Source organism: Entelurus aequoreus, linkage group LG11 (genome assembly GCF_033978785.1).
Source record: "Entelurus aequoreus isolate RoL-2023_Sb linkage group LG11, RoL_Eaeq_v1.1, whole genome shotgun sequence".
In the NCBI taxonomy this organism is placed as follows: domain Eukaryota; kingdom Metazoa; phylum Chordata; class Actinopteri; order Syngnathiformes; family Syngnathidae; genus Entelurus; species Entelurus aequoreus.
Genome location: NC_084741.1, coordinates 75,639,581 through 75,665,638, shown reverse-complemented (window position 1 = coordinate 75,665,638; position 26,058 = coordinate 75,639,581). Strand labels below are relative to the sequence as shown.

The 26,058-nt window shown below is 36.2% G+C and overlaps 1 protein-coding gene across 5 annotated transcripts in view; it reads right to left on the bottom strand.

The window, feature by feature from the left end:
- Nucleotides 1–7,676: 7,676 nt before the first annotated feature.
- Nucleotides 7,677–26,058, bottom strand: part of LOC133660478 (protein Aster-A-like) — a 74,815-nt gene continuing 56,433 nt past the window's right edge. For all 5 annotated transcript variants that reach the window (XM_062064007.1, XM_062064006.1, XM_062064008.1 and 2 more), the window contains 6 exons: nucleotides 25,340–25,443; nucleotides 25,026–25,253; nucleotides 24,870–24,954; nucleotides 18,869–18,976; nucleotides 10,891–11,011; nucleotides 7,677–8,803 (listed from right to left, as the gene is read on the bottom strand). In XM_062064007.1, the coding sequence (XP_061919991.1) occupies nucleotides 8,708–8,803; nucleotides 10,891–11,011; nucleotides 18,869–18,976; nucleotides 24,870–24,954; nucleotides 25,026–25,253; nucleotides 25,340–25,443 (742 nt within the window). In that variant the 3' untranslated portion in view covers nucleotides 7,677–8,707. The remainder of the gene's footprint in view (nucleotides 8,804–10,890; nucleotides 11,012–18,868; nucleotides 18,977–24,869; nucleotides 24,955–25,025; nucleotides 25,254–25,339; nucleotides 25,444–26,058) is intronic.

Sequence of the window (26,058 nt, the reverse complement as noted above, 5' to 3'; positions counted from 1 at the left end):
CAATGTGTGTTAATTTTCACATAAACATGAACAATGTGTGTGTTAATTTTCACATAAACAATGTGTGTGTTAATTTTCACATAAACAACGTGTGTGTTAATTTTCACATAAACAATGTGTGTGTTAATTTTCACATAGACAATGTGTGTTCATTTTCACATAAACAATGTATGTGTTAATTTTCACATAAACAATGTGTGTGTTAATTTTCACATAAACAATGTGTGTGTTAATTTTCACATAGACAGTGTGTGTTAATTTTCACATAGACAATGTGTGTTAATTTTCACACAGACAATGTGTGTGTTAATTTTCACATAGACAATGTGTGTTAATTTTCACATAGACAATGTGTGTTGATTTTCACATAGACAATGTGTGTGTTAATTTTCACAAAGACAATGTGTGTGTTAATTTTCGCATAAACAATGTGTGTGTTAATTTTCACATGAACAATGTGTGTGTTAATTTTCACATGAACAATGTGTGTGTTAATTTTCACATAGACAATGTGTGTGTTAATTTTCACATAGACAATGTGTGTGTTAATTTTCACATAGACAATGTGTGTGTTAATTTTCACATAAGCAATGTGTGTGTTAATTTTCACATAGACAATGTGTGTTAATTTTCACATGAACGTTGTGTGTGTTAATTTTCACATGAACAATGTGTGTGTTAATTTTCAAATAAACATGAACAATGTGTGTTATTTTTCCACAAACAATATGTGTGTTGACATTTGAATAAAGTTGCCATGGTAACATCAAACCATGTGGTCTACAATTTAGTGATGGTGTCACCAGCTCAGTCGCTGGCAGGACCCCGGATGCACAGACGGTAGGCAAGGATGAACAAAAAGTGCAGTTCTTTCATCATTAGAATAGTCCCAGGGCACAGGTGCACAATAAACGTGAACGGGGTCAGGACTCACCGGGAATGCTTTTAGTCCACAGAAGGAAAACTCCCAACCTCTGAAGAGGACATGAAGAGACGGAGGTTTGGAGGGATAAGTTGACAATGGATCTGCAGATACGCGGCGGCTGGCTCGGCGACTTGGAGGCACACAGGAAGTAACACACCAGCAAGGAAACACTTCCTGTGCCCTGCTTAAATAGTCCAGTGCCAAATTAAGATCAGGTGTGTCCAATTTGGCCGCCCTGAGGAGGAAAACCAACAAGACAACATCATAGGGAAGGCAGGCGAACAAAGAACATAACAAGTCAGCATATTACATTATAGATGTGTGTGTGTATAATTACATTACATATTACATTATAGATGTGTGTGTATAATTACATTACATATTACATAATATATGTGTGTGTGTATAATTACATTACATATTACATTATAGATGTGTGTGTGTGTAATTACATTACATATTACATTATAGATGTGTGTGTGTATAATTACATTACATATTACATTATAGATGTGTGTGTGTGTAATTACATTACATATTACATTATAGATGTGTGTGTGTAATTACATTACATATTACATTATAGATGTGTGTGTGTATAATTACATTACATATTACATTATAGATGTGTGTGTGTGTAATTACATTACATATTACATTATAGATGTGTGTGTGTATAATTACATTACATATTACATTATAGATGTGTGTGTGTGTAATTACATTACATATTACATTATAGATGTGTGTGTGTAATTACATTACATATTACATTATACATGTGTGTGTAATTACATTACATATTACATTATACACGTGTGTGTGTAATTACATTACATATTACATTATAGATGTGTGTGTAATTACATTACATATTACATTATACATGTGTGTGTAATTAGATTACATATTACATTATACATGTGTGTGTATAATTACATTACATATTACATTATAGATGTGTGTGTGTAATTACATTACATAATACATTATAGATGTGTGTGTGTAATTACATTTCATATTACATTATACATGTGTGTGTATAATTACATTACATATTACATTATACATGTGTGTGTATAATTACATTACATATTACATTATAGATGTGTGTGTGTATAATTACATTACATATTACATTATAGATGTGTGTGTGTATAATTACATTACATATTACATTATAGATGTGTGTGTGTGTAATTACATTACATATTACATTATAGATGTGTGTGTGTGTAATTACATTACATATTACATTATAAATGTGTGTGTGTATAATTACATTACATATTACATTATAGATGTGTGTGTGTATAATTACAATACATATTACATTATAGATGTGTGTGTGTGTAATTACATTACATATTACATTATAGATGTGTGTGTGTGTAATTACATTACATATTACATTATAAATGTGTGTGTGTATAATTACATTACATATTACATTATAGATGTGTGTGTGTATAATTACAATACATATTACATTATAGATGTGTGTGTGTGTAATTACATTACATATTACATTATAGATGTGTGTGTGTGTAAATACATTACATATTACATTATAGATGTGTGTGTGTGTAATTACATTACATATTACATTATAAATGTGTGTGTGTATAATTACATTACATATTACATTATAGATGTGTGTGTGTGTAATTACAATACAGATTACATTATAGATGTGTGTGTGTGTAATTACATTACATATTACATTATAGATGTGTGTGTGTATAATTACATTACATATTATATTATAGATGTGTGTGTATAATTACATTACATATTACATTATAGATGTGTGTGTGTATAATTACATTACATATTACATTATAGATGTGTGTGTGTATAATTACATTACATATTACATTATAGATGTGTGTGTATAATTACATTACATATTACATTATAAATGTGTGTGTGTATAATTACATTACATATTACATTATAGATGTGTGTGTGTGTAATTACATTACATATTACATTATAGATGTGTGTGTGTATAATTACATTACATATTACATTATAAATGTGTGTGTGTATAATTACATTACATATTACATTATAGATGTGTGTGTGTGTAATTGCATTACATATTACATTATAGATGTGTGTGTGTATAATTACATTACATATTACATTATAAATGTGTGTGTATAATTACATTACATATTACATTATAGATGTGTGTGTGTGTAATTACATTACATATTACATTATAGATGTGTGTGTGTGTAATTACATTACATATTACATTATAAATATGTGTGTGTATAATTACATTACATATTACATTATACATGTGTGTGTGTATAATTACATTACATATTACATTATAAATGTGTGTGTGTATAATTACATTACATTTACATTATAAATGTGTGTGTGTATAATTACATTACATATTACATTATAGATGTGTGTGTGTATAATTACATTACATATTACATTATACATGTGTGTGTGTGTAATTACATTACATATTACATTATAGATGTGTGTGTGTAATTACATTACATATTACATTATACATGTGTGTGTATAATTACATTACATATTACATTATACATGTGTGTGTGTAATTACATTACATATTACATTATACATGTGTGTGTAGTTACATTACATATTACATTATACACGTGTGTGTGTGTAATTACATTACATATTACATTATAGATGTGTGTGTAATTACATTACATATTACATTATACATGTGTGTGTAATTACATGACATATTACATCATACATGTGTGTGTAATTACATTAAATATTACATTATACATGTGTGTGTATAATTACATTACATATTACATTATACATGTGTGTGTAGTTACATTACATATTACATTATACACGTGTGTGTGTGTAATTACATTACATATTACATTATAGATGTGTGTGTGTAATTACATTACATATTACATTATACATGTGTGTGTATAATTACATTACATATTACATTATAGATGTGTGTGTATAATTACATTACATATTACATTATAGATGTGTGTGTGTGTAATTAAATTACATATTACATTATAGATGTGTGTGTATAATTACATTACATAATACATTATAGATGTGTGTGTGTATAATTACATTACATATTACATTATAGATGTGTGTGTATAATTACATTACATATTACATTATAGATGTGTGTGTGTGTGTAATTACATTACACATTACATTATAGATGTGTGTGTATAATTACATTACATATTACATAATAGATGTGTGTGTGTATAATTAAATTACATAATACATTATAGATGTGTGTGTGTATAATTACATTACATATTACATTATAGATGTGTGTGTATAATTACATTACACATTACATTATAGATGTGTGTGTATAATTACATTACATATTACATAATAGATGTGTGTGTGTATAATTAAATTACATAATACATTATAGATGTGTGTGTGTATAATTACATTACATATTACATTATAGATGTGTGTGTATAATTACATTACATATTACATTATACATGTGTGTGTAGTTACATTACATATTACATTATACATGTGTGTGTGTGTAATTACATTACATATTACATTATAGATGTGTGTGTAATTACATTACATATTACATTATACATGTGTGTGTAATTACATTAAATATTACATTATACATGTGTGTGTATAATTACATTACATATTACATTATAGATGTGTGTGTGTAATTACATTACATATTACATTATACATGTGTGTGTATAATTACATTACATATTACATTATAGATGTGTGTGTATAATTACATTACATATTACATTATAGATGTGTGTGTGTGTAATTAAATTACATATTACATTATAGATGTGTGTGTATAATTACATTACATAATACATTATAGATGTGTGTGTGTATAATTACATTACATAATACATTATAGATGTGTGTGTGTATAATTACATTACATATTACATTATAGATGTGTGTGTATAATTACATTACATATTACATTATAGATGTGTGTGTGTGTAATTACATTACATATTACATTATAGATGTGTCTGTATAATTACATTACATATTACATAATAGATGTGTGTGTGTATAATTAAATTACATAATACATTATAGATGTGTGTGTGTATAATTACATTACATATTACATTATAGATGTGTGTGTATAATTACATTACATAATACATTATAGATGTGTGTGTGTATAATTACATTACATATTACATTATAGATGTGTGTGTATAATTACATTACATAATACATTATAGATGTGTGTGTGTATAATTACATTACATATTACATTATAGATGTGTGTGTGTGTAATTACATTACATATTACATTATAGATGTGTGTGTATAATTACATTACCTATTACATTATAGATGTGTGTGTATAATTAAATTACATAATACATTATAGATGTGTGTGTGTATAATTACATTACATATTACATTATAAATGTGTGTGTGTATAATTACATTACCTATTACATAATAGATGTGTGTAATTACATTGCATATTACATTATAGATGTGTGTGTATAATTACATTACATATTACATTATACATGTGTGTGTAGTTACATTACATATTACATTATACACGTGTGTGTGTGTAATTACATTACATATTACATTATAGATGTGTGTGTAATTACATTACATATTACATTATACATGTGTGTGTAATTACATTAAATATTACATTATACATGTGTGTGTATAATTACATTACATATTACATTATAGATGTGTGTGTGTAATTACATTACATATTACATTATACATGTGTGTGTATAATTACATTACATATTACATTATAGATGTGTGTGTATAATTACATTACATATTACATTATAGATGTGTGTGTGTGTAATTAAATTACATATTACATTATAGATGTGTGTGTATAATTACATTACATAATACATTATAGATGTGTGTGTGTATAATTACATTACATAATACATTATAGATGTGTGTGTGTATAATTACATTACCTATTACATTATAGATGTGTGTGTATAATTAAATTACGTAATACATTATAGATGTGTGTGTGTATAATTACATTACATATTACATTATAAATGTGTGTGTGTATAATTACATTACCTATTACATAATAGATGTGTGTAATTACATTGCATATTACATTATAGATGTGTGTGTATTTGCTGCCCTCTGGTGGTTAAAAGGTGTCTTCACACATAAAATACATGATACATATTTGTCATATTCAACACGTGTAATTGATAAATATCTCACCAAGGGAAGAACATATTAATAAAACAGTATTCAGTGTGAACAAATTGTATTTAAATTATTACAATAATTATAAAGTATTTAATGCCGCTTCATATAATTGATTGATTACATCACCAAGTGAAGAACATAAACAATATTGCCAAAAGTATTTGGCCACCCATCCAAATGATGAGAATCAGGTGTCCTAATCACTTGGCCACAGGTGTATAAAATCAAGCACTTAGGCATGGAGACTGTTTCTACTAACATTTGTGAAAGAATGGGCCACTCTCAGTGATTTCCAGCGTGGAACTGTCATAGGATGCCACCTGTGCAACAAGTCCAGTCGTGAAATTTCCTCGCTCCTAAATATTCCAAAGTCAACTTTATTATAAGAAAATTGAAGAGTTTGGGAACAACAGCAACTCAGCCACCAAGTGGTAGGCCACGTAAACTGACAGAGAGGGGTCAGCGGATGCTGAAGTGCAAAGACTTTCTGCACAGTCAGTTGCTACAGAGCTCCAAACTTCATGTGACCTTCCAATTAGCCCACGTACAGTACGCAGAGAGCTTCAAGGAATGGGTTTCCATGGTCGAGCAGCTGCATCTAAGCCATACATCACCAAGTCCAATGCAAAGCGTGGGATGCAGTGGAGTAAAGCACGTCGCCACTTGACTGTAGAGCAGTGGTGGAGGAGGAATTATGGCGTGGGGTAGTTTTTCCGGAGTCGGGCTTGGCCCCTTAGTTCCAGTGAAAGGAACTTTGAGTGCTCCAGGATACCAAAACATTTTGGACAATTCCATGCTCCCAACCTTGTGGGAACAGTTTGGAGCGGGCCCCTTCTTCTTCCAACATGACTGTGCACCAGTGCACAAAGCAAGGTCCATAAAGACATGGATGACAGAGTCTGCTGTGGATGAACTTGACTGGCCTGCACAGAGTCCTGACCTGAACCCAATAGAAGACCTTTGGGATGAATTAGAACGGAGACTGAGAGCCAGGCCTTCTCGACCAACATCACTGTGTGACTTTGGAAGAATGGTGGAAAATTCCTATAAACACACTCTGCAACCTTGTGGACAGCCTTCCCAGAAGAGTTGAAGCTGTAATAGCTGCAAAAGGTGGACACACATCATATTGAACCCTACGGGTTAGGAATGGGATGGCACTTCATGTTCATATGTGAGTCAAGGCAGGTGGCCAAATACCTTTGGCAATATAGTGTATTAGTTTAATATTTAGTATGAGCTAATTTTATTGAAATTGTATTAAAAACTCTATCACACTCATTTTTCATATCCAACACGTATAATTGATAAATGATTTCCTCACAAAGTGAAGAATATATTTAGTATTAACAAAATTGATTGAAATAATAAAATTATATCATACATATTTTTCATATCCAACACGTTATGACCTCGCCAAGTGAAGAAAATATTATTAAACAATTTTAAATAATTACATTACCAAGTGAAGAAAAAAAAATCTTATTTCATTGAAATTATTAAATATTGCTTTATTTATAGATAAATATTTAGAATTTTTTCACTGCTAAATTCCTGATGTTGACTCCTCAGCAAACACAAAAGACAAGCAAGGACATTTTTTAAGTACTTTTTTTTCTTTTTTTTTCCATTTCTCTCCGCGTGCACAATCACGTGTTCACAGTACATTCTGGACTCCGCCCCCTTTCCCTACGTCAGTCTCCGCCTCTTCATAATAAATAACACGACATGTTGCTGGTGGGCCGCGCACAGCAGGGCCACAGCAAGCAGGTGGAAGGAGGGAGGGAGGGAGGGGGGTGAAGAGACCACGTGATTGGGAGCCAGGAGTGGGCGTGACCAAACAACATGGGGGGGGGGGGGGGGGGGGGATTGTAAAGACAGGAAAAATATTGAGATTTTTTTTCTTAAAAAAAACCCAAAACAAAACAAAGTAACAGGACGAAAATACATTCCCTTTTTTGTTTTCCCCTCACGGAATTTTCCGGTTGGTCCTTCAAGTTTGGCAAACATTAAGAAAATGCAACATCTGAAATGTAACGCGGACTCCTTGTGATCACACACGCACCAACATTGTTTGAATATTCCACCGTCAAACATTCAAGAAGAGTCTGTATTGTGGGCGTCGTCCTCCAGCAGCTCCGCCTTTTGGTCCAACGTGATTGACAGCAAGTGAGGACGAGACGTCAGGTCAAAGGTTAGAATAAATACTGCAAGTGGTCCACAATAACTAACTTCTTCTTCATTATTACGATTATTATTATTATATAAAACAAGAAAACAGCCTTGGGAAGAGGAGGCGTGTGTCTGAAAGGAGGAAGAGGAGGAGGCGGAGCCCTCCTTCCTCGCTGAAACGTGGCATCCAAAAAAGTACTTGCTCATAAGGCCCCGCCCCTCTCTCAGATTATTGCTGATTGACCACTCGGGGGGCGTGGCTTCAAGTCTAACAGGTGAGGGTGCTTGTGGGTCATGTTCTGTTGTTCCCTGGCAACGGTGAGAGTGGGCGTGGCAGTACCATGGGGGCGGGGCAGGGGCTCAGGTGTCCGTCGGGGTATCCGGGATTGGGTCCGGGTCCTGCTGGACTCCTGGGACCGCGATGCCTTGGTGCAGTTTTTCGAGCGACTGCTTCATCTGGCCAAAAAAAAAAAAAAAAGGAAGTTGGAAGACATCAATTTGGATGACATAAAAATCACGCAATAAAACAGCTAAAATAATAATCACAATTATTAATTCAATTAAAAACAAAAATATTTATCTAGTATTTATTTAGAGCTATACATTAGTAATGAATAAACAAGTACAATACTTAAAGTATTTTTTTCAGTATTTTTCACCCTTTACACTAATTTGACCACCATAGAGTGTGTGCTTTTTGTGTCAAATAAAATTGTCACTTTTATCGGTGCAATACATCTTTGGGACAATTTTGACCAATATTTTAAGTCAAAGCATAATAATTGTGTTTTAAGTACATCATGAGGCACTTTTTTTGAAACCTTTATTTTGTTAGCGCAGTCAGACAGGATGTTGCGCACAGCAAGGGGGGGAAGTGTGCTGTTGTTCTGAGATTGACGAGTAAGACGACGATGACCAGGCCGTTTTATAAAAAAATTAAAAGTGTTGACTGCTGTTTGTACATTGATCTTACATCCATGATGTCGTTCACAACAACACATGCAAATGAGATGTGTTGTGGGTGTATGGATTGTTCTTGCTAGTTTTAGCTTCCTATTTTTACCGTAAATTTCGGACTATAAGCTGCCACTTTTTTCCTACACTTTGGACCCTGAGGCATATAAAACGGTGCGGCTAATTTATGGATTTTTCTTCGCTGACGGCCATAACGCAAACATAAAAAAACCCCAAAAACAAGCAAATAAACTGAAAAGGTGTGTTTGTTAGTGCTTTCAACCGGAAGTAGAAGTGCCATACAGTCTTCTCGCCGTCCAAAGCATTCTACTCATATGGATTCTTCATTCATCATTTCCAAGCTATGTTTTTTTTAAGTTTTACAATATAACTAAAACAATTCTTACTTAGTAAACCGTCTCATGTGTGACGTTGGTAGGCGTGTCTTCATGCATATTTGTACATACTATTGTAATGTAACGAAACTAGCGTTGTTAGCATGAGTTAATAGACTAACACGTTTACGAGTGTCTGTGTTAGTATTATTAACTTACATTTATATCAATTTCCCTGATATTTTGCGTTTAACAGTGGATTCCGTTTTACTGGCCAATTCTGTGATTCCGTCCCTTTATTCCGTCAACTTTATTATAAGAAAAGTGAAGAGTTTGGGAACAACAGCAAGTCAGCCACCAAGTGGTAGGCCACGTAAACAGACAGAGAGGGCTCAGCGGATGTTGAAGTGGATAGTGCAAAGACTTTCTGCACAGTCAGTTGCTACAGAGCTCCAAACTTCATGTGACCTTCCAATTAGCCCACGTACAGTACGCAGAGAGCTTCATGGAATGGGTTTCCATGGCCGAGCAGCTGCATCTAAGCCATTCATCACCAAGTCCAATGCAAAGCATGGGATGTAGTGGTGTAAAGCACGTCGCCACTGGGCTGTAGAGCAGTGGAGAGGCTTTCTCTGGACTGACGAGTCACGCTTTTCCATCTGGCAATCTGATGGACCAGTCTGGCTTTGGAGGTTGTGCCAAGTGTGAAATTTGGTGGAGGAGGAATTATGGTGTGGGGTTGTTTTTCAGGAGTTGGGCTTAGTTCCAGTGAAAGGAACTTTGAATGCTCCAGGATACCAAAACATTTTGGACAATTCCAGGGGATGGCACTTCAAGTTCACATGTGGGTAAAAGCAGGTGGCCAAATACTTTAGGCAATATAGTGTATGTCACTCCCTTACATGAACTTCACCTGCAGTGTCTAATATCTAATATTTATTCCACAGCCATTTCAACTCACTCAACCTTTTCGGATCGGGTCGTTCTAAAAAATGTATATCGTACCTGAATCGTATTGGCAACCTCAAATTCTGAATCGAAGTTAAATTGAATTGTTACATGTGTAAAAAGTCAAATATTTAGCAGAATTAGCGAGTCACTTAGTAAGATTGTATTCATGGTGTCTGCTACAAGTTTGTTCAATTATAACATGAAGATTTGTATTACATGTCATCTTCATCGTGGGATGCCTGATTTGGGGCACAGTGATTTCCATACATTGATGCATGTCGCCAAGTAGGGTGAAGCACTCGCCTGGTCAAGAAGAGCCACGGACGACTGCAGGATCTGCTGCCACTTGCTGAGCTGCGCCTGGTGGAATTGTCTCTGCAGCTGCAGCACCTGAGCCCACTCGCCTGCCGTCTGCGGAAGAGGACTGGTGGGTGGGGGGAAGCGGAGAAATCACGTCAAAGTCAGCCACACATAGGACGACGTTCACGTCACACTTGCTACAGTGGATTGATTGAACACAGGTGTTATGTAACATCATCAGTGCGGGGGAGGGGTCATGGCTTGGAAAAAGTCTGCATGGCAGCCAGCGAATATGTTTTTGTGGATAGACTTTTTTTTTTTTTTTTTTGCGCATTTTTTAATATATCCACATTCGTGTTCATTCGTTCTTGCTTGAAGAGTTCTATTTTCCAACAGTCTGAGAGTCCTTAAAAGACTGCCGAGTAGGAAAGTAACAATATGAAAATATCATATCACGGTCATTATTATTATTATTTCACCTTCGGTATTATTGAATGTGTTTAAAAAGTACTTATAAACACTCTGAATTCTTTTTTTTTGGTATTTTGTCAATCATTCACAATCCTTATGTAAGACATAAGCACATATGTTTTCTTTTTTTATGCATTCTAGGTCGTAAAATACGGCAAGTAAGAGGTGGCTCACAATGTAGATAATTTGAGTATTCTATTCGTCCCGTAAAGCCCTGTAAAAAACATCCAAAAAGCGCCAACAATACTCCATTCACATGTCGTGACCTGAATATTAACCGAGTAATAGCGCCATTGTTATTATAAGCGCTAACGCAGACAAACTGTTTTTAGCTGTGCCGTCATCACAGAGAGCTAACTAGTTTATACTGGTCCTTTAATCACCTCAGAGTGGTGAAAGTTAATTCCAGATTATAAATCATGCCTCTCACCTGGATAGTAGAAGGTTGTGAACATAAACCCACTGGTCAACTTTGACATCCAACTTACACCCGGAGATGGCGAGAAAGACACGAAAAGGCGCTCATTTGCGGCACTTTTATTTTTTTAAGCCTTTGTGAAGATTATGATGAATTGTTGATGTAAAGGCAAAGATATAAACATCCCATCAGTCTTTATCCCAGTGAGAGCAGACATTGTGCAGTAAGTGATTGTTTTATTATGTTTGAATATGTTGTTTAGCACTTAGCAATACTGTTACAGGATGCTTAGTGTGTCACTAAAGCTGCATTTGTTTAGCACACAGCTTTTAAAAGTCCTGATCCTTTTTTTTTTTTTACCCTTTTCTTATTAAAAAAGTTATACGCGTAGCTCGGCTGCGTAAACCTGCTTGATGAATAATGCCCCCACGTCGCGTGACGTGATAGTGGACTATACTCCCATGTCACAGAATGGGGCGGGCATTTTCCAACAGTACCGTATTTTTCGGAGTATAAATCGCTCCGGAATATAAATCGCACCGGCTGAAAATGCATAATAAAGAAGGAAAAAAACATATATAAGTCGCACTGGAGTATAAGTCGCATTTTTGGGGGAAATGTATTTGATAAAACCCAACACCAAGAATAGACATTTGAAAGGCAATTTAAAATAAATAAAGAATAGTGAACAACAGGCTGAATAAGTGTACGTTATATGACGCATAAATAACCAACTGAGAACGTGCCTGGTATGTTAACGTAACATATTATGGTAAGAGTCATTCAAATAACTATAACATATAGAACATGCTATATGTTTACCAAACAATCTGTCACTCATAATCGCTAAATCCCATGAAATCTTATACGTCTAGTCTCTTACGTGAATGAGATAATATTATTATTTGATATTTTACGGTAATGTGTTAATAATTTCACACATAAGTCGCTCCTGAGTATAAGTCGCACCCCCGGCCACACTATGAAAAAAACTGCGATTTATAGTCCGAAAAATACGGTAGGTTTGGACATCACTGTGTCGAGATTTTGTTGTTTTCGTTTAGTTAGGTTTTTTTTTTAAATTCCTTCTTTTTGGAGATATTCATCAAGATTTACTGTGTAAGTTTGTGGATACGTGATAATTTCTGAAAAACAACGCAATTGACTCTGGTGGAAAAAAACGGGTGAAAATTCGGGGTCCGAGTCAAGGTCGCATTATATGGGACCGCAAAATATTGAACTTTTTGTTGCTGATCGTCACTGTAGTCTCTGTGATCTGCAGGTGTGTGCGTCTACTTTGATGGACTGATCATAAGTTATGAAAACTGATGAAACATAAATTTACATACAATGATGCAGTGCTAAAATTAATAAATACTAACTAATATAATAATAAATAATGGTAATATAAATACTGCACATTCCAGAATATAAGCCGTTACTTTGTTCCTACAGTTTGAACCCTGTGGCTTATAAAACGCCGTGGCTAATTAATGGATTTACGGCCATAATGCAAATAGTTTAAAAAACAAACACACTTCTACTTGCAACTGGAAGTAGAAGTTCAGTCTTCTTGCTGTCCATAACGTTCTACTCGTATGGATTCTTCATTACTCAAAGCAACGTGTGTAAGTTTTACAATAAAACTAAAACAATTCTTACTCGTAGAATTTCTGACCTTTTGACCTATATTTCTTGTCTTTTAAGAATGTCCGCTCATTTTCAATTCTCTTCTATTTTGTGCCATTGAATGGACCAGTTGTGGGACAAAGGTGAATATGGAGTTATACCAACCTGTCTACAGAATGTTTAGATTTTCCAAATATGACTAAGAGATACAAGGTTGTTTTGGAACAGACAAAACCAAAACAAAACAATCATGACGCACTCGATAAAAAACAATGACGCACAAGAGACATATAAAAAATGGCAGAAGACCGGAACTCGGGAGTGATTTTGGCTTGTGTGTGTCTTGTTTACTCCGGAGTAACATGTGGTCTGTCTGCACGGGCAACTTAATTCAACCTGCACTTCTGATAATGGGTAAATAAATTTGTTGTACTAAACTACTTTTGTTGCCTGCTTAAGCTTCGGACAATCCACTACACAAATTGGCGTCACGAACAGGATGGTTTAGAAGCTACAGGTCGACAGCCGCTCCCGCTCTCTCTGTCAGGCAGACAGTGTGCTGCACGCGCGCATAACAAGGTAAGCGTTTTGCTTAAAGTGTAAACATTTTCTGCCTGGAGAGAGCCGGATCGATAAGACTAATTGCTGAATCTATTTTTGATAAAAGATAGGTTTAGTCAGGTTCTCCAAAAACAACCTGGAATGGGGTAAATTATGGTTGGATTGAGTTGTTTTATATGTGATCATTTGTCTGTGTGTTTGTTGAAAACTTGTGATTTCTTGTTTTTAACATAAGGGGATTGTTGATAGAATTTTGGTGGTTTGGAGTGTTTTTGAAGCGTAGACTGTGACACGAAAAATTTCTTTTAACCTCTTCATCCTCTGTCGTTGCTGGCAGAGGATGCTTCTTGCTGCAAGTGCATCAGATTAGTCAGAGTTGGATACAGCTAAATTATAGGCAAGATTTGCTAACTGGTGTGACATTTGGCCCATATAAATTGATGACGTCTATGAAGGTGCGACATATCTGTTTATGTGGAAACTGCAGCGGTGGGAAAAGCCTCTTATAGGTGACCGCTCATTGACTCCGGTAAAGGAGATCAACTGAGCGTATAGCTGTCACGACGAATTTGGAAATTTGCTGCAAATAGACAGGTATTGATCGGGCTGCATATGGTAGAGCTTTGGTGAAACTTGGTGAAACTGTATGGACTGACCAGACACGAGTCTGTAGGATTGCTGGATGATTTCCAGTGGTCCTACTGGGCGTTAGGCCAGGTTTTTCCGTGTTGGTCAGGGATAACGCAGGTGTTGCTTCAATGAAACGGGTTAATCGCCGTTTTATGAGCAATGATGGAACCTGGTTTTTGTGATATGAGACGGCCGATTCCACAAAAGCACGCGTGCATTAGTTGTTTATATTTGTCTGGACAATGGGGTGGTATGGTAATTTAACAATGTGTGTGTATAATGATGAATGCTGAAATGTGTGTGTATTGAGTGAGTCAGTTTATGTTGGTACATTTAGATATATGCGTAATTTAATATCTTTTGTGTAGCACCTGGTTTCTTATCTGGTTTAATCCCCCCCTCTCGCAACCTCCCCCCTCTTTTCTTTTTCTTGGATGTTTCTGAAACTACTAATACTACTACTACTATTACTATTACTACGACTAACACTGTCCCTGTGAAAGGGACAGAGGGGGGAGGTGAGTTTGGATTGGGTCAAGTTTGAGCGTGTTGAGGTTTTATTTAATCAATATGATCAATCCGGTACAAGGATAAAGGAACGTAATGATTTAGATTGACAATTGCAGTGGTTGGCGAAAGCAACCCCAACCTCAAAGGAGGGTGCCAATTCAGTAATGAAATGTTTTGTGAATGATCTAATATCCCGACATGGTTTCCCCAAAAAGATTAGGTCAAACAACGGCACCTATTTTAAGAAAACAGGTTAATCTTCTTCAGTCACAAGATCAGCACTTCTCAGGACCAGCAGCTTCCTAGGAAGGTGGAAAGACCATGAGACCAAAATGGTAAGTTTGCAAAATGTAGAATTTGTGTGCCAGTTCCTCTGTGCAGATTTGAGGATGAAAGCAGCCACTCCAGATTCCCTTGCACTCGCTAAGAGGGGCACGGTCAAAGCCGATCCAGGACCTTTTTTTATTTTGATTGATTGAGTCTTTAATTAGTAGGTTGCACAGTGAAGTACATATTCCGTACAATTGACCACTAAATGGTAACACCCGAATAAGTTTTTCAACTTGTTTAAGTCGGGGTCCACTTAAATTGATTCATGATACAGATATATACTATCATATATACTATCATCATAATACAGTCATCACACAAGATAATCACATTGAATTATTTTCTTTATTTACAATCAGGGGTGTGGAGGGGGGGGCATGGGGGGGGATATGGACATCAAGTAGTGGACATAGAGAGAGAGAGAGAGAGAGATCAGAAGGCATAAGAAAAAGAAAAAGTATCTGCATTTGATTGTTTACATTTGATTATTAGCAATCCGGGGAGGGTGTTAGTTTAGGGTTGTAGCTGCCAGGAGGTGAACTTTTATTGCGGTCTTGAAGGAGGATAGAGATGCCCTTTCTTTTATACCTGTTGGGAGCGCATTCCACATTGATGTGGCATAGAAAGAGGATGAGTTAAGACCTTTGTTAGTTCGGAATCTGGGTTTAACGTGGTTAGTGGAGCACCCCCTGGTGTTGTGGTTATGGCGGTCATTTACGTTAAGGAAGTAGTTTGACATGTACTTCGGTATCAGGGAACAACACCCGATACCTGACTGGAAGGAACCGAGAGGAGAGACTACACCTTGCCAGCGATGACGAGAACGACTAAGGTTGCCAGCCAATATGTGTCCGTCGGGATTCCAGCAGCTGTGGAAGGAGGCCCTGAAGCAAGCCGAGGGCCTGGACCAAAGCCCCACGCCCCATACTCTGCCCCAGCCTTCCCCAAAGCCCCCACAGCTCCAACTCTACCTGAGTTTTCCCCAAAGCGGCCAGCGCGCACATGCCATTGCACAGTCTGCCCAATGGACTGAACCCCACCCCAAGAAGAGACAGAGACAGACTGTTTGAGTGGATCTCTTTCTTCACCAAGGCAGCCAAAAGCCCAACGAGGTGTCGGCGGGCCACCAGCCTGAGGCACCACCGAGCCATCTATACGAGCACTAATCGAACATGGACTCATACGAAATTCAGTTGTGTGTTCAAAATCAATTGATAATTAACAATATTGGTAACTACATTCATTGCAAATGCCGGGAAAAATATTTTTGCAAATGTCTTACAGTCATAAGTCTATATACATTCATCTATTTATGTTCAATGATGTTCATGATCAAAGTATTTGTTATTCCTTTACTAAATCAAAGGGTAGGCCACTAATTGTGTTCTGTGAGATGGTTTTACTGCAGGCTGGTAACAGCGATCGCTCTGAAGGAGGGTCATAGACGGAATTTTTGCCTCGTTTAAAAACATTGAGGTTTTTGCCTCTATCTGTGGTAGAGATTTAACTTAGTGGTCTACATCAGAAATTGTTTTGGTCCAGGGTCTTAAGACCCTGGAAGGAGGGTATGTCGTAGAATTTCTGACCTTTTGACCTATATTTCTTGTCTTTTAAGAATGTCCGCTCATTTTCAATTCTCTTCTATTTTGTGCCATTGAATGGACCAGTTGTGGGACAAAGGTGAATATGGAGTTATGCCAACCTGTCTACAGAATGTTTAGATTTTCCAAATATGACTAAGAGATACAAGGTTGTTTTGGAACAGACAAAACCAAAACAAAACAATCATGACGCACTCGATAAAAAACAATGACGCACAAGAGACATATACAAAATGGCAGAAGACCGGAACTCGGGAGTGATTTTGGCTTGTGTGTGTCTTGTTTACTCCGGAGTAACATGTGGTCTGTCTGCACGGCCAACTTAATTCAACCTGCACTTCTGATAATGGGTAAATAAATTTGTTGTACTAAACTACTTTTGTTGCCTGCTTAAGCTTCGGACAATCCACTACACTTACTAAAGCGTCCCATGTGTGATGTCTGTAAGAGAGTTTTCATGCATATTTGTACGCACTATTGTAATGTAATCCAGCTAGCGTCGTTTACAAGTGTCTGTGTTAGTATCATTAACTTACAATGGCATTCTTTTTGTGTTGTTTGAGTTTCACAAATTCTTCAGTAAATTTACCTAAAACGTCACTGTGGAATTATTGAGTCTGTTGAGCTGATTGGAGAGCTAGCTTCCGCAGCTAGTGGGCCCATGACGATGACTTCTGTTATGTTTGATCAGCTGTTTAACTTCCGTGTTACAGACACCGTTTGGAAACAATTAAGGTATGTATATAAACATTTACCAAACATGTCTGTGTAAATAACTAATTTCACAACGTATATATTTGCAGTTCCGGTGTGGCTGATAGATGGAAAACAATTTTTTTCCCTAAAATTAAGTGGGTGCGGCTTATACTGTATACCAGTGCTCTCTATAGTCCGCAAAATACTGTCAAATTTAGGAGCAAATGAAGAAACAAACACCTAATCAGTCCTAATTTTTGCAGCTAAAAACTTCTCTATAATTTCTTCAGTTTGTTTGATATTGTCATTACTGCCACAAGTGGTGAAAAAGTGTATTACAACTGAGTACTGAGCGGCCCATACGGACCACAGCTGAGAAACAGATATTTATTGGTGGTCCTCTAGGGGGCACTTATGGTTAAGAACTAAAGATGCCTGATAATATCGGCCTGCCGATGTTATTGGCCGATAAATGCTTTAGAATGTAATATCGGAAATTATCGGTATCGTTTTTTTTATTATCAGTATCAGGTTTTTTATTTTTATTTTTTTGTTTTTTTTAATTAAATCAACATAAAAAACACAAGATACACTTACAATTAGTGCACCAACCCAAAAAACCTCCCTCCCCCATTCACACTCATTCACACAAAAGGGTTGTTTCTTTCTGTTATTAATATTCTGGTTCCTACATTATATATCAATATATATCAATACAGTCTGCAAGGGATACAGTCCGTAAGCACACATGATTGTGCGTGCTGCTGGTCCACTAATAGTACTAACCTTTAACAGTTAATTTTACTCATTTTCATTAATTACTAGTTTCTATGTAACTGTTTTTATATTGTTTAACTTTATTTTTTATTCAAGAAAATGTTTTTAATTTATTTATCTTATTTTATTTTATACTTTTTAAAAAAAAGGACCTTATCTTCACCATACCTGGTTGTCCAAATTAGGCATAATAATGTGTTAATTCCACGACTGTATATATCAGTATCGGTTGATATCGGTATCTGTAATTAAAGAGTTGGACAATATCGGAATATCGGCAAAAAGCCATTATCGACATCCTTATTAAGAACCATTGCTTTAGATTCCACCAGAAGGTTTAGTAGTAACTGGTGCTTACCTGTCTGTTAGTGAGTAGGAGTGCCATGTCTCCAGTGTATGGGCCGCTCGCTCCAGGGCGTAAAGTTTGTAGAAGAGCAGCATGTTGAGCGCCACCAGCACCACCAGACTGAGAACACACACACACGCACACACACATGTCAACACATTTCACAACAGCATTTAAGGCCAAGTTTCCAGCAAGTAGTTCTGACATCATAGCGTGGTCACAACCAACTCAACCGAGAGAAAGAAGCCCACACAGTCAACAAAAGGACAACAATGGAGGGCATCGTTTTTCTACTCTTTCAGTAAGTGACCAATCAGCACACTGCGAGGTGTCTAGCTCCGCCGATTAGCTACCACTGTTGCAAACTGAAGAGTTACAAAAGGGGGTTTGATATTGATAACTCATTTCGGTACCATTCACAACTATCTGAGGGTTTGCCCTGCATGACTTTCCCCCAGGGATCAATAAAGTACTTTCTATTCTATTCTATGTAATTGATCATGGCGCCCCGTCACGGCAAAATAAAAGCAGCCACACCTTAAAAATGACTTTTTTTACGTGAAAATAAATTTAAGTCATATAATGTACATGTGAATGTATATAGTGTAATATATTTGGGGGGGTTCGACTGTAAGATTTTTATTCGCCCACAGCCATAATGGAAATAGTTTTCATTAAACACATGCAAAGACACTTAGTGTTTTATTATTTTTTGCTATGGTGCCATCTTTTGGACGAGTACGCTCACTGCAGGTGCTGTTGGGTGAAAGTGAATTCCTGTTGTTTAAAGCTTTGAACTGGAGGTACAAGTGCCGTTCCGTTTTAGAGCATACTTGCCAACCCTCCCGATTTTCCCGGGAGACTCCCGAGGCAACCATTCTCCCGAATTTCTCCTGATTTCCACCCGGACAACAATATTGGGGGCGTGCCTTAAAGGCACTGCCTTTAGCGTCCACTACAACCTTTCGTCACGTCCGCTTTTCCTCCATACAAACAGCGAGCCGGCCCAGTCACATAATATATGCGGATTTTACACACACACACAAATGAATGCAAGGCATACTTGATCAACAGCCATACAGGTCACACTGAGGGTGGCCGTATAAACAACTTTAACACTGTTACAAATATGCACAACACTGTGAACCCACACCAAACAAGAATGACAAACACATTTCGGGAGAACATCCGCACCGTAACACAACATAAACACAACAGAACAAATACCCAGAACCCCTTGCAGCAATAACTCTTCCGGGACGCTACAATATACACCCCCCGCTATCACCAACCACCCCCGCCCCCCTCAACCCCCCCATCTCCCGAATTCGGAGGTCTCAAGGTTGGCAAGTATGTTTTAAGAGCCGTCCATAGCGTTCCTGCTTGTATGGATTCTTCATTCATCACTCCAAGCAACGTTTGTAAGTTATACAATATAACTAAAACAATTCTTACTTACTGAACCGTCCCATGTGGGTTGTCTGTAGGAGTGTTTTCATGCATAATTGTACGTACTATTGTAATGCAATCAAGCTAGCGTCATTAGCATTAGCTAATATGCTAACACGTTTACGAGTGTTTGTGTTAGTATTATTAACTTACAATGCCATTCTTTTTGTATTGTTTCAGTTTCACAAATTCTTCAGTAAATTCACCAAAACATCAACGTGGAGTTATTGAGTGTGTTTAGCTGATAGGAGAGCAAGCTTCCGCACCTAGTGGGCCCATGACGATGACTTCTGTTTTGTTTGCCGTGTTACAGACACCGTTTGGAAACAATTAAGGTATGTAAATATACATTTACAGAATGTTTCTGTGAAAATAAGTAATTTCACAACGTATTTATCCGCGGCTTATAGTCCGATGCGGTTAATATATAGAAAACTATTACCCCCCCCCCCCTTAAGTTTTGTGGCTGTGGCTTAAATACTGGTACACCCCATAGTCAGGAAAATACAGTATATATATTGATTAGTGCTGCTCCGAAAATAGCGCCAAGACCAGATGTTGTGATGACATAGCTAATACACGGCATTGTGTGGAGCAGAGGCAGCAGATATTATATATATATATATATATATATATGTATATGTATATATATATATATATATATATATATATATATATATACATATATATATACATATATATATATATATATATATATATATATATACATATATATATATATATATATACATATATATATATATATATATATATATACATATATATATATATACATATATATATACATATATATATATATACATATATATATATATACATATATATATATATATATATATATATATATATACATATACATATATATATATATATACATATACATATATATATATATATACATATACATATATATATATATATACATATACATATATATATATATATATATATATATATATATATATATATATATATATATATATATATATATATATATATATATATATATATATATATATATATATATATATATATATATATATATATATATATATATATACACAAGTACAGTCTCCGATAACACCAGAAAAAGATGCTAGATTTCTTACTAGTCCTTTTTAATAAAGAAAAAGTCACTGAAAGGATTGAAAAAGTCTCTAGAAACTTGAACAACTCTCAACAAAGTACATTGTACAATAAGCAGCAGCAATTCAAAAATGCAAAACGATTAAAACAAGTGTTAATACTAATTATTAATAACACAGATTAGTTTTTAAATGTATTTATAAAATTATTTGAGCTTTTTTGAAGAAAATATGCATCATATCAGATTTTTTTTTTTTTTTGGTATGACGTCATGTTGACCAACCCCCCACTGCCACAGGTATGTTGGCAATCTCGGGGAAATCCTGCATCCTCAAACGCGTCATGGCCAATTATTATTATAGAGGTTTATTTGAAATAGGGACAGATACAAAAACACAGACATCTGAAACAGTTATCCGATGCATGCATCACAGTGTTTGTAGCCAAAGCTAATTTACAACACTTGTCCCCAACAACAACAACAACAACAACAACACAGATCCAACATCATTAAAATAGGAAAATAAAAAATAGAGTGAGTTGAAAATAATGATAATAGTAAAAACACAGACAAAGTGCAAACTAGATAAAAGCCAATAATAATTATAATAATAACACAGACAAAGTGCAGACTAGATAAAAACCAATTAGTAAAAATGAGTAAAAACTAAACATGGGAACACGATTGTTGCTCAACTAGCCATAATTTTGTTTGTTTTTTGAAAGTGACAAGTGCAGGTATACTTTTCAAAGTGTCCGGTAAAGAGTTCCATAGTTGTGGTCCTTTTATTGAAAAGGCAGTCTGGGCAAAAGATGTTCTACGGAATGGAACACAACAGTTGCCTTTTGACACTGCTCGGGTGGTAGATCTGGTACCACTTTGCAGTCTTGTAATTGCCTTGCAGAGCAATTGGGGAGCAGAGTTATGCAAGCATTTAAAAACCAGTTTGACTGTGTGTAACAAAATAAAATTGGTAAAACTTAAAATATTGTATTTGGTTAAAATTTGGCAATGATGATATCGTATACTCTTCTTGTCTAGAACTTTCAAGGTGCGGTTATAAAGACACTCAATGGTCTTGATTGATGACTGGTGTGCCTGGGACCATGTGGTTAAGCCATAAGATATGTGTGACAGAATCATTGCATTCATAAAAGTAAAAGCACAGCTAAGAGTTAAGCAGTGTCTTATAATCTTAAAACAGCCTAGGTTTGCCTTCAGGGTTTTACACATCTTCTTAATGTGACTTTTAAAATTCAGCTGATAGTCTATGATTATGCCCAAATATTTGACTTCAGGTACTTGTTCAATGACCTCCTCATTAATTTTTATATTCAGGTTTGTTTAAGGTAGTTTTTTTATGGAGAAGCAGACAATTATGCAAATTAGACAATGACAACCCTCCTCCTCCTGAAACCAACCCCCACAAATAGATTGCAGTCCTGTAGAGCAAACAAGAGTGTGTGTTGTCCACTGAAAGGACACATGGTTCCTCAAATTATGGGCTCAAAAAGACAGCGTCCCAACTGTTGACGGCTATTGTAGGCTACACATAACATTAGAATGATCATTTGTGTGAAACAAATATATATATGACAACGCGGGAAGGACTATAACTACTTTTTGCCTCATCCCTCAATTAAAGCGTCAGTGAAGAATGCATTACCGAACCAATAAGTCCAAAAGAGAAGTTAAAGTATTATCAGCTCACAGATGCTGCTTGGTGGTTGTTTGAGCACACTGCAGGTAGTCCTGGACAGTCCCACTCCTTAATGGTAAGGTCACACGCAGGATTCTCACAGGAATGAGGCAAAAATACAACCTTACCTGCTGTATTTGAGGTAACAACTGTGTGTACTTGCGAGGTACTTGGTGGAAACTGGGCTTTTTTATGCGATGGCTGACACATGAGGGTCACAAACATTTTAGGTTGTGTCACATGACAGTGGGGCTTTGTTACGGGAAATATCACAGCTTTTAGGCGGCGATCTAAAGTAGTGACACTTAATAGGATGTTTAATAGTGGCGTGTGTGTGCTTGCAGGCAGAGGAAGTAGGAGTGTACAGTACCTGATACAGATCCTACACACATGTAGAACGTGTTGCAAAAGGAGAGAGAGAACATAAGGATGGCATTGTGAGGCTGAGAGTTTACAAAGCAGAACCATGGCAACACGCAGAAAGAAGCCATCACACAACAATCCATTAAAAAAATGCTTTCTTGTAGGGTTGTCCCCATACCAATATTTTGGTACCGGCACCAAAATGTATTTCAAGAATTTTCAAAATAAAGGGAAACAAAAAATGTCTGATGTTAATTTAAACATATGTTTCCTATTGCAATCAAAGAAGAATGTTGTCATGAAATAAAATGTTGAACATACTAGACAACTTGTCTTATAGTAGTAAGTAAGCAAACAAAGGCACTTAATTGTCTGCTGACATATGCAGTAACATATTGTGTCATTTCTCATTCTATTATTTTGTCAAAATTATTAATCTACTTGTACATTTACTGTTACTATCTGCGTACTTTCTGTTTTAACACGTTCTATCTACACTTCTGTTCAAATGTAATAATCCCTTATTCTTCTCTTCTTTGATACTTTAATACACTTTGGCTGATACTACAAATTTGGGTACAATCCAATACCAAGTAGTTACATACATTGGAAATATTTTAAGTTCTCCTGTGTCCAGGGACGTATTTCTTGACTTTATAAACAATAACAAAAACATTTGTATTGACTATATATAGCTCTTGTACTTGGTCTCATTACAATCAATATTTGTATAGATCCACCCAACTGTTTACATTCAGTTGTTAGCGGTTAGCTATAGAATCTTCCTACAGTGTGGAGTGAAGCATGTTTAGCTATTCCTCAAATGAAAGGAAGCAAGTTTATTTGTCGCCATGGAGGCGAGAATTAGTGATTTAGAGGTAGCTAAAACACAGTGGACGGACGTTAGCCGTGAGCTAACTATGCTTTTGAAGCACCGCTCTTAAAGCTTCATCTTTGTCGTTAATTTTGAAGCCAAAATACGTCCATTCTCCCTCTTCTGTCTCCACACTGTTTACGCTTGTAACTGCTCTGTGTGTGTGTGTTGACTCACATGCGCCTCGGTTCATATAGCCAGCAATGTTACCAGGCCTCGCCATCATGTCCATGAAAAATATAAGTACCGGCAGTATAGTACCTTAACCTACTTTCTTGCCAAGTGTTTGACATATTTTATTATTCATACACCAATATTATTTCATAATTATTTTCTAATGAAGGAACGTTTGATGCCATAAGCGATCTTTACGAGGACAAGAGGGGTGCGTTTTGGTCCGTCCTTGTTTTATATCACAACACTGCTGTCCTGTTGGGTAAATAAGACAAGCGCCTCGTTCAAAGGAAGAAGAAGAAAGTAGGCAGAGGAGAGCCGGGAGGAGAAAAAGAAGATGACTTACATGAAGCTGACGATCAGCAGGATAGTGGATATACTGTTCTGTGCTCCACCACGCGCACGCTCTCCCAGCTTCATATACTGAGCACCTACGAAAAATGGTTCACCATAGTTTTTCTCCAGTAAAAGCTTTAGAAAAGTGTCCTCCTTGCTCACTGACCAGCTTGTCTGAGGTCTCGGTCATCTCCAACTCCTCTGTCGCCTCGGTCTGAGGCGCCCGTGCCTTCCCCATCCCTCTCCCGCTCCCCCTGCCGGCGGGAGCAGGTCCTTTTACGTCGACGCAGGGCCAGCGGGGACCTGGCGGTTTCGGCGGCACTGGTGGCGTCGCCGGTGGTCACCACGGTGACCTCGGTCTGCAACAGCGTCTCCAACTTGCACACCTCGCTCTCTGCGGATGGAAGAGGTCGGGTTTGGTCGTCATGGAGATGTGCGGTGAGGATGCGTGTGTTCAGTGGGGGCAGGCCTGCGACTCACCCATGTGCCGGTAGTACTCCTCGATGCCGCTCCAGGTGTTCTTCTCAATCAGCGCTTTGACCAGACTCCACGGCTGCTTCCGATAGCAGATGTCTGAGGACACTCTGGAAGACAGACGTTTACAACATTCCAGAAGGTTGCTTTGTGACCAAAATGAGGCCATTGCTAGCCACTTACTCTGCTAATGATGTAAAGCAGGGGTGTCCAAACTACAGCCCGCGGGCCTCTTCATTTTGTCCCGCGGAGTGCTTTCAAATTAATCTTAAATACCAGGCGGTTTCTGAATGCTACATATTTGCTGCCATCTTGTGGACAATTTGAGCAAATCAGATCAATGACCCTTGAAAGTACGTTGTATTAATAGCACAGCATTTACTTGTATGACACAATCCAAACAACTTTCCCCAGTAACAGTATATAAAAAAATAAAAAATAAAAATAAATGCAACTATGATAAATGCTCACATGGTCACACAACAACCTGATCACTGAACATTGTGGATATATTGATATACACCCATAAAAATTAATTACAATGCATGATGGGAAAAATGCAAAACACTCTCTCCATGTCTAATGCATTTTAGGTGCTTGATATTTCTGATTGATTAGAAAACTTTAAACAAGGTAGGAGTCAAACTTTCCCATACTCTTAATATCCAATTATATATCCATCTTATTAATATAATAAGTACACAGGTACGCACGCAATGTTTTTA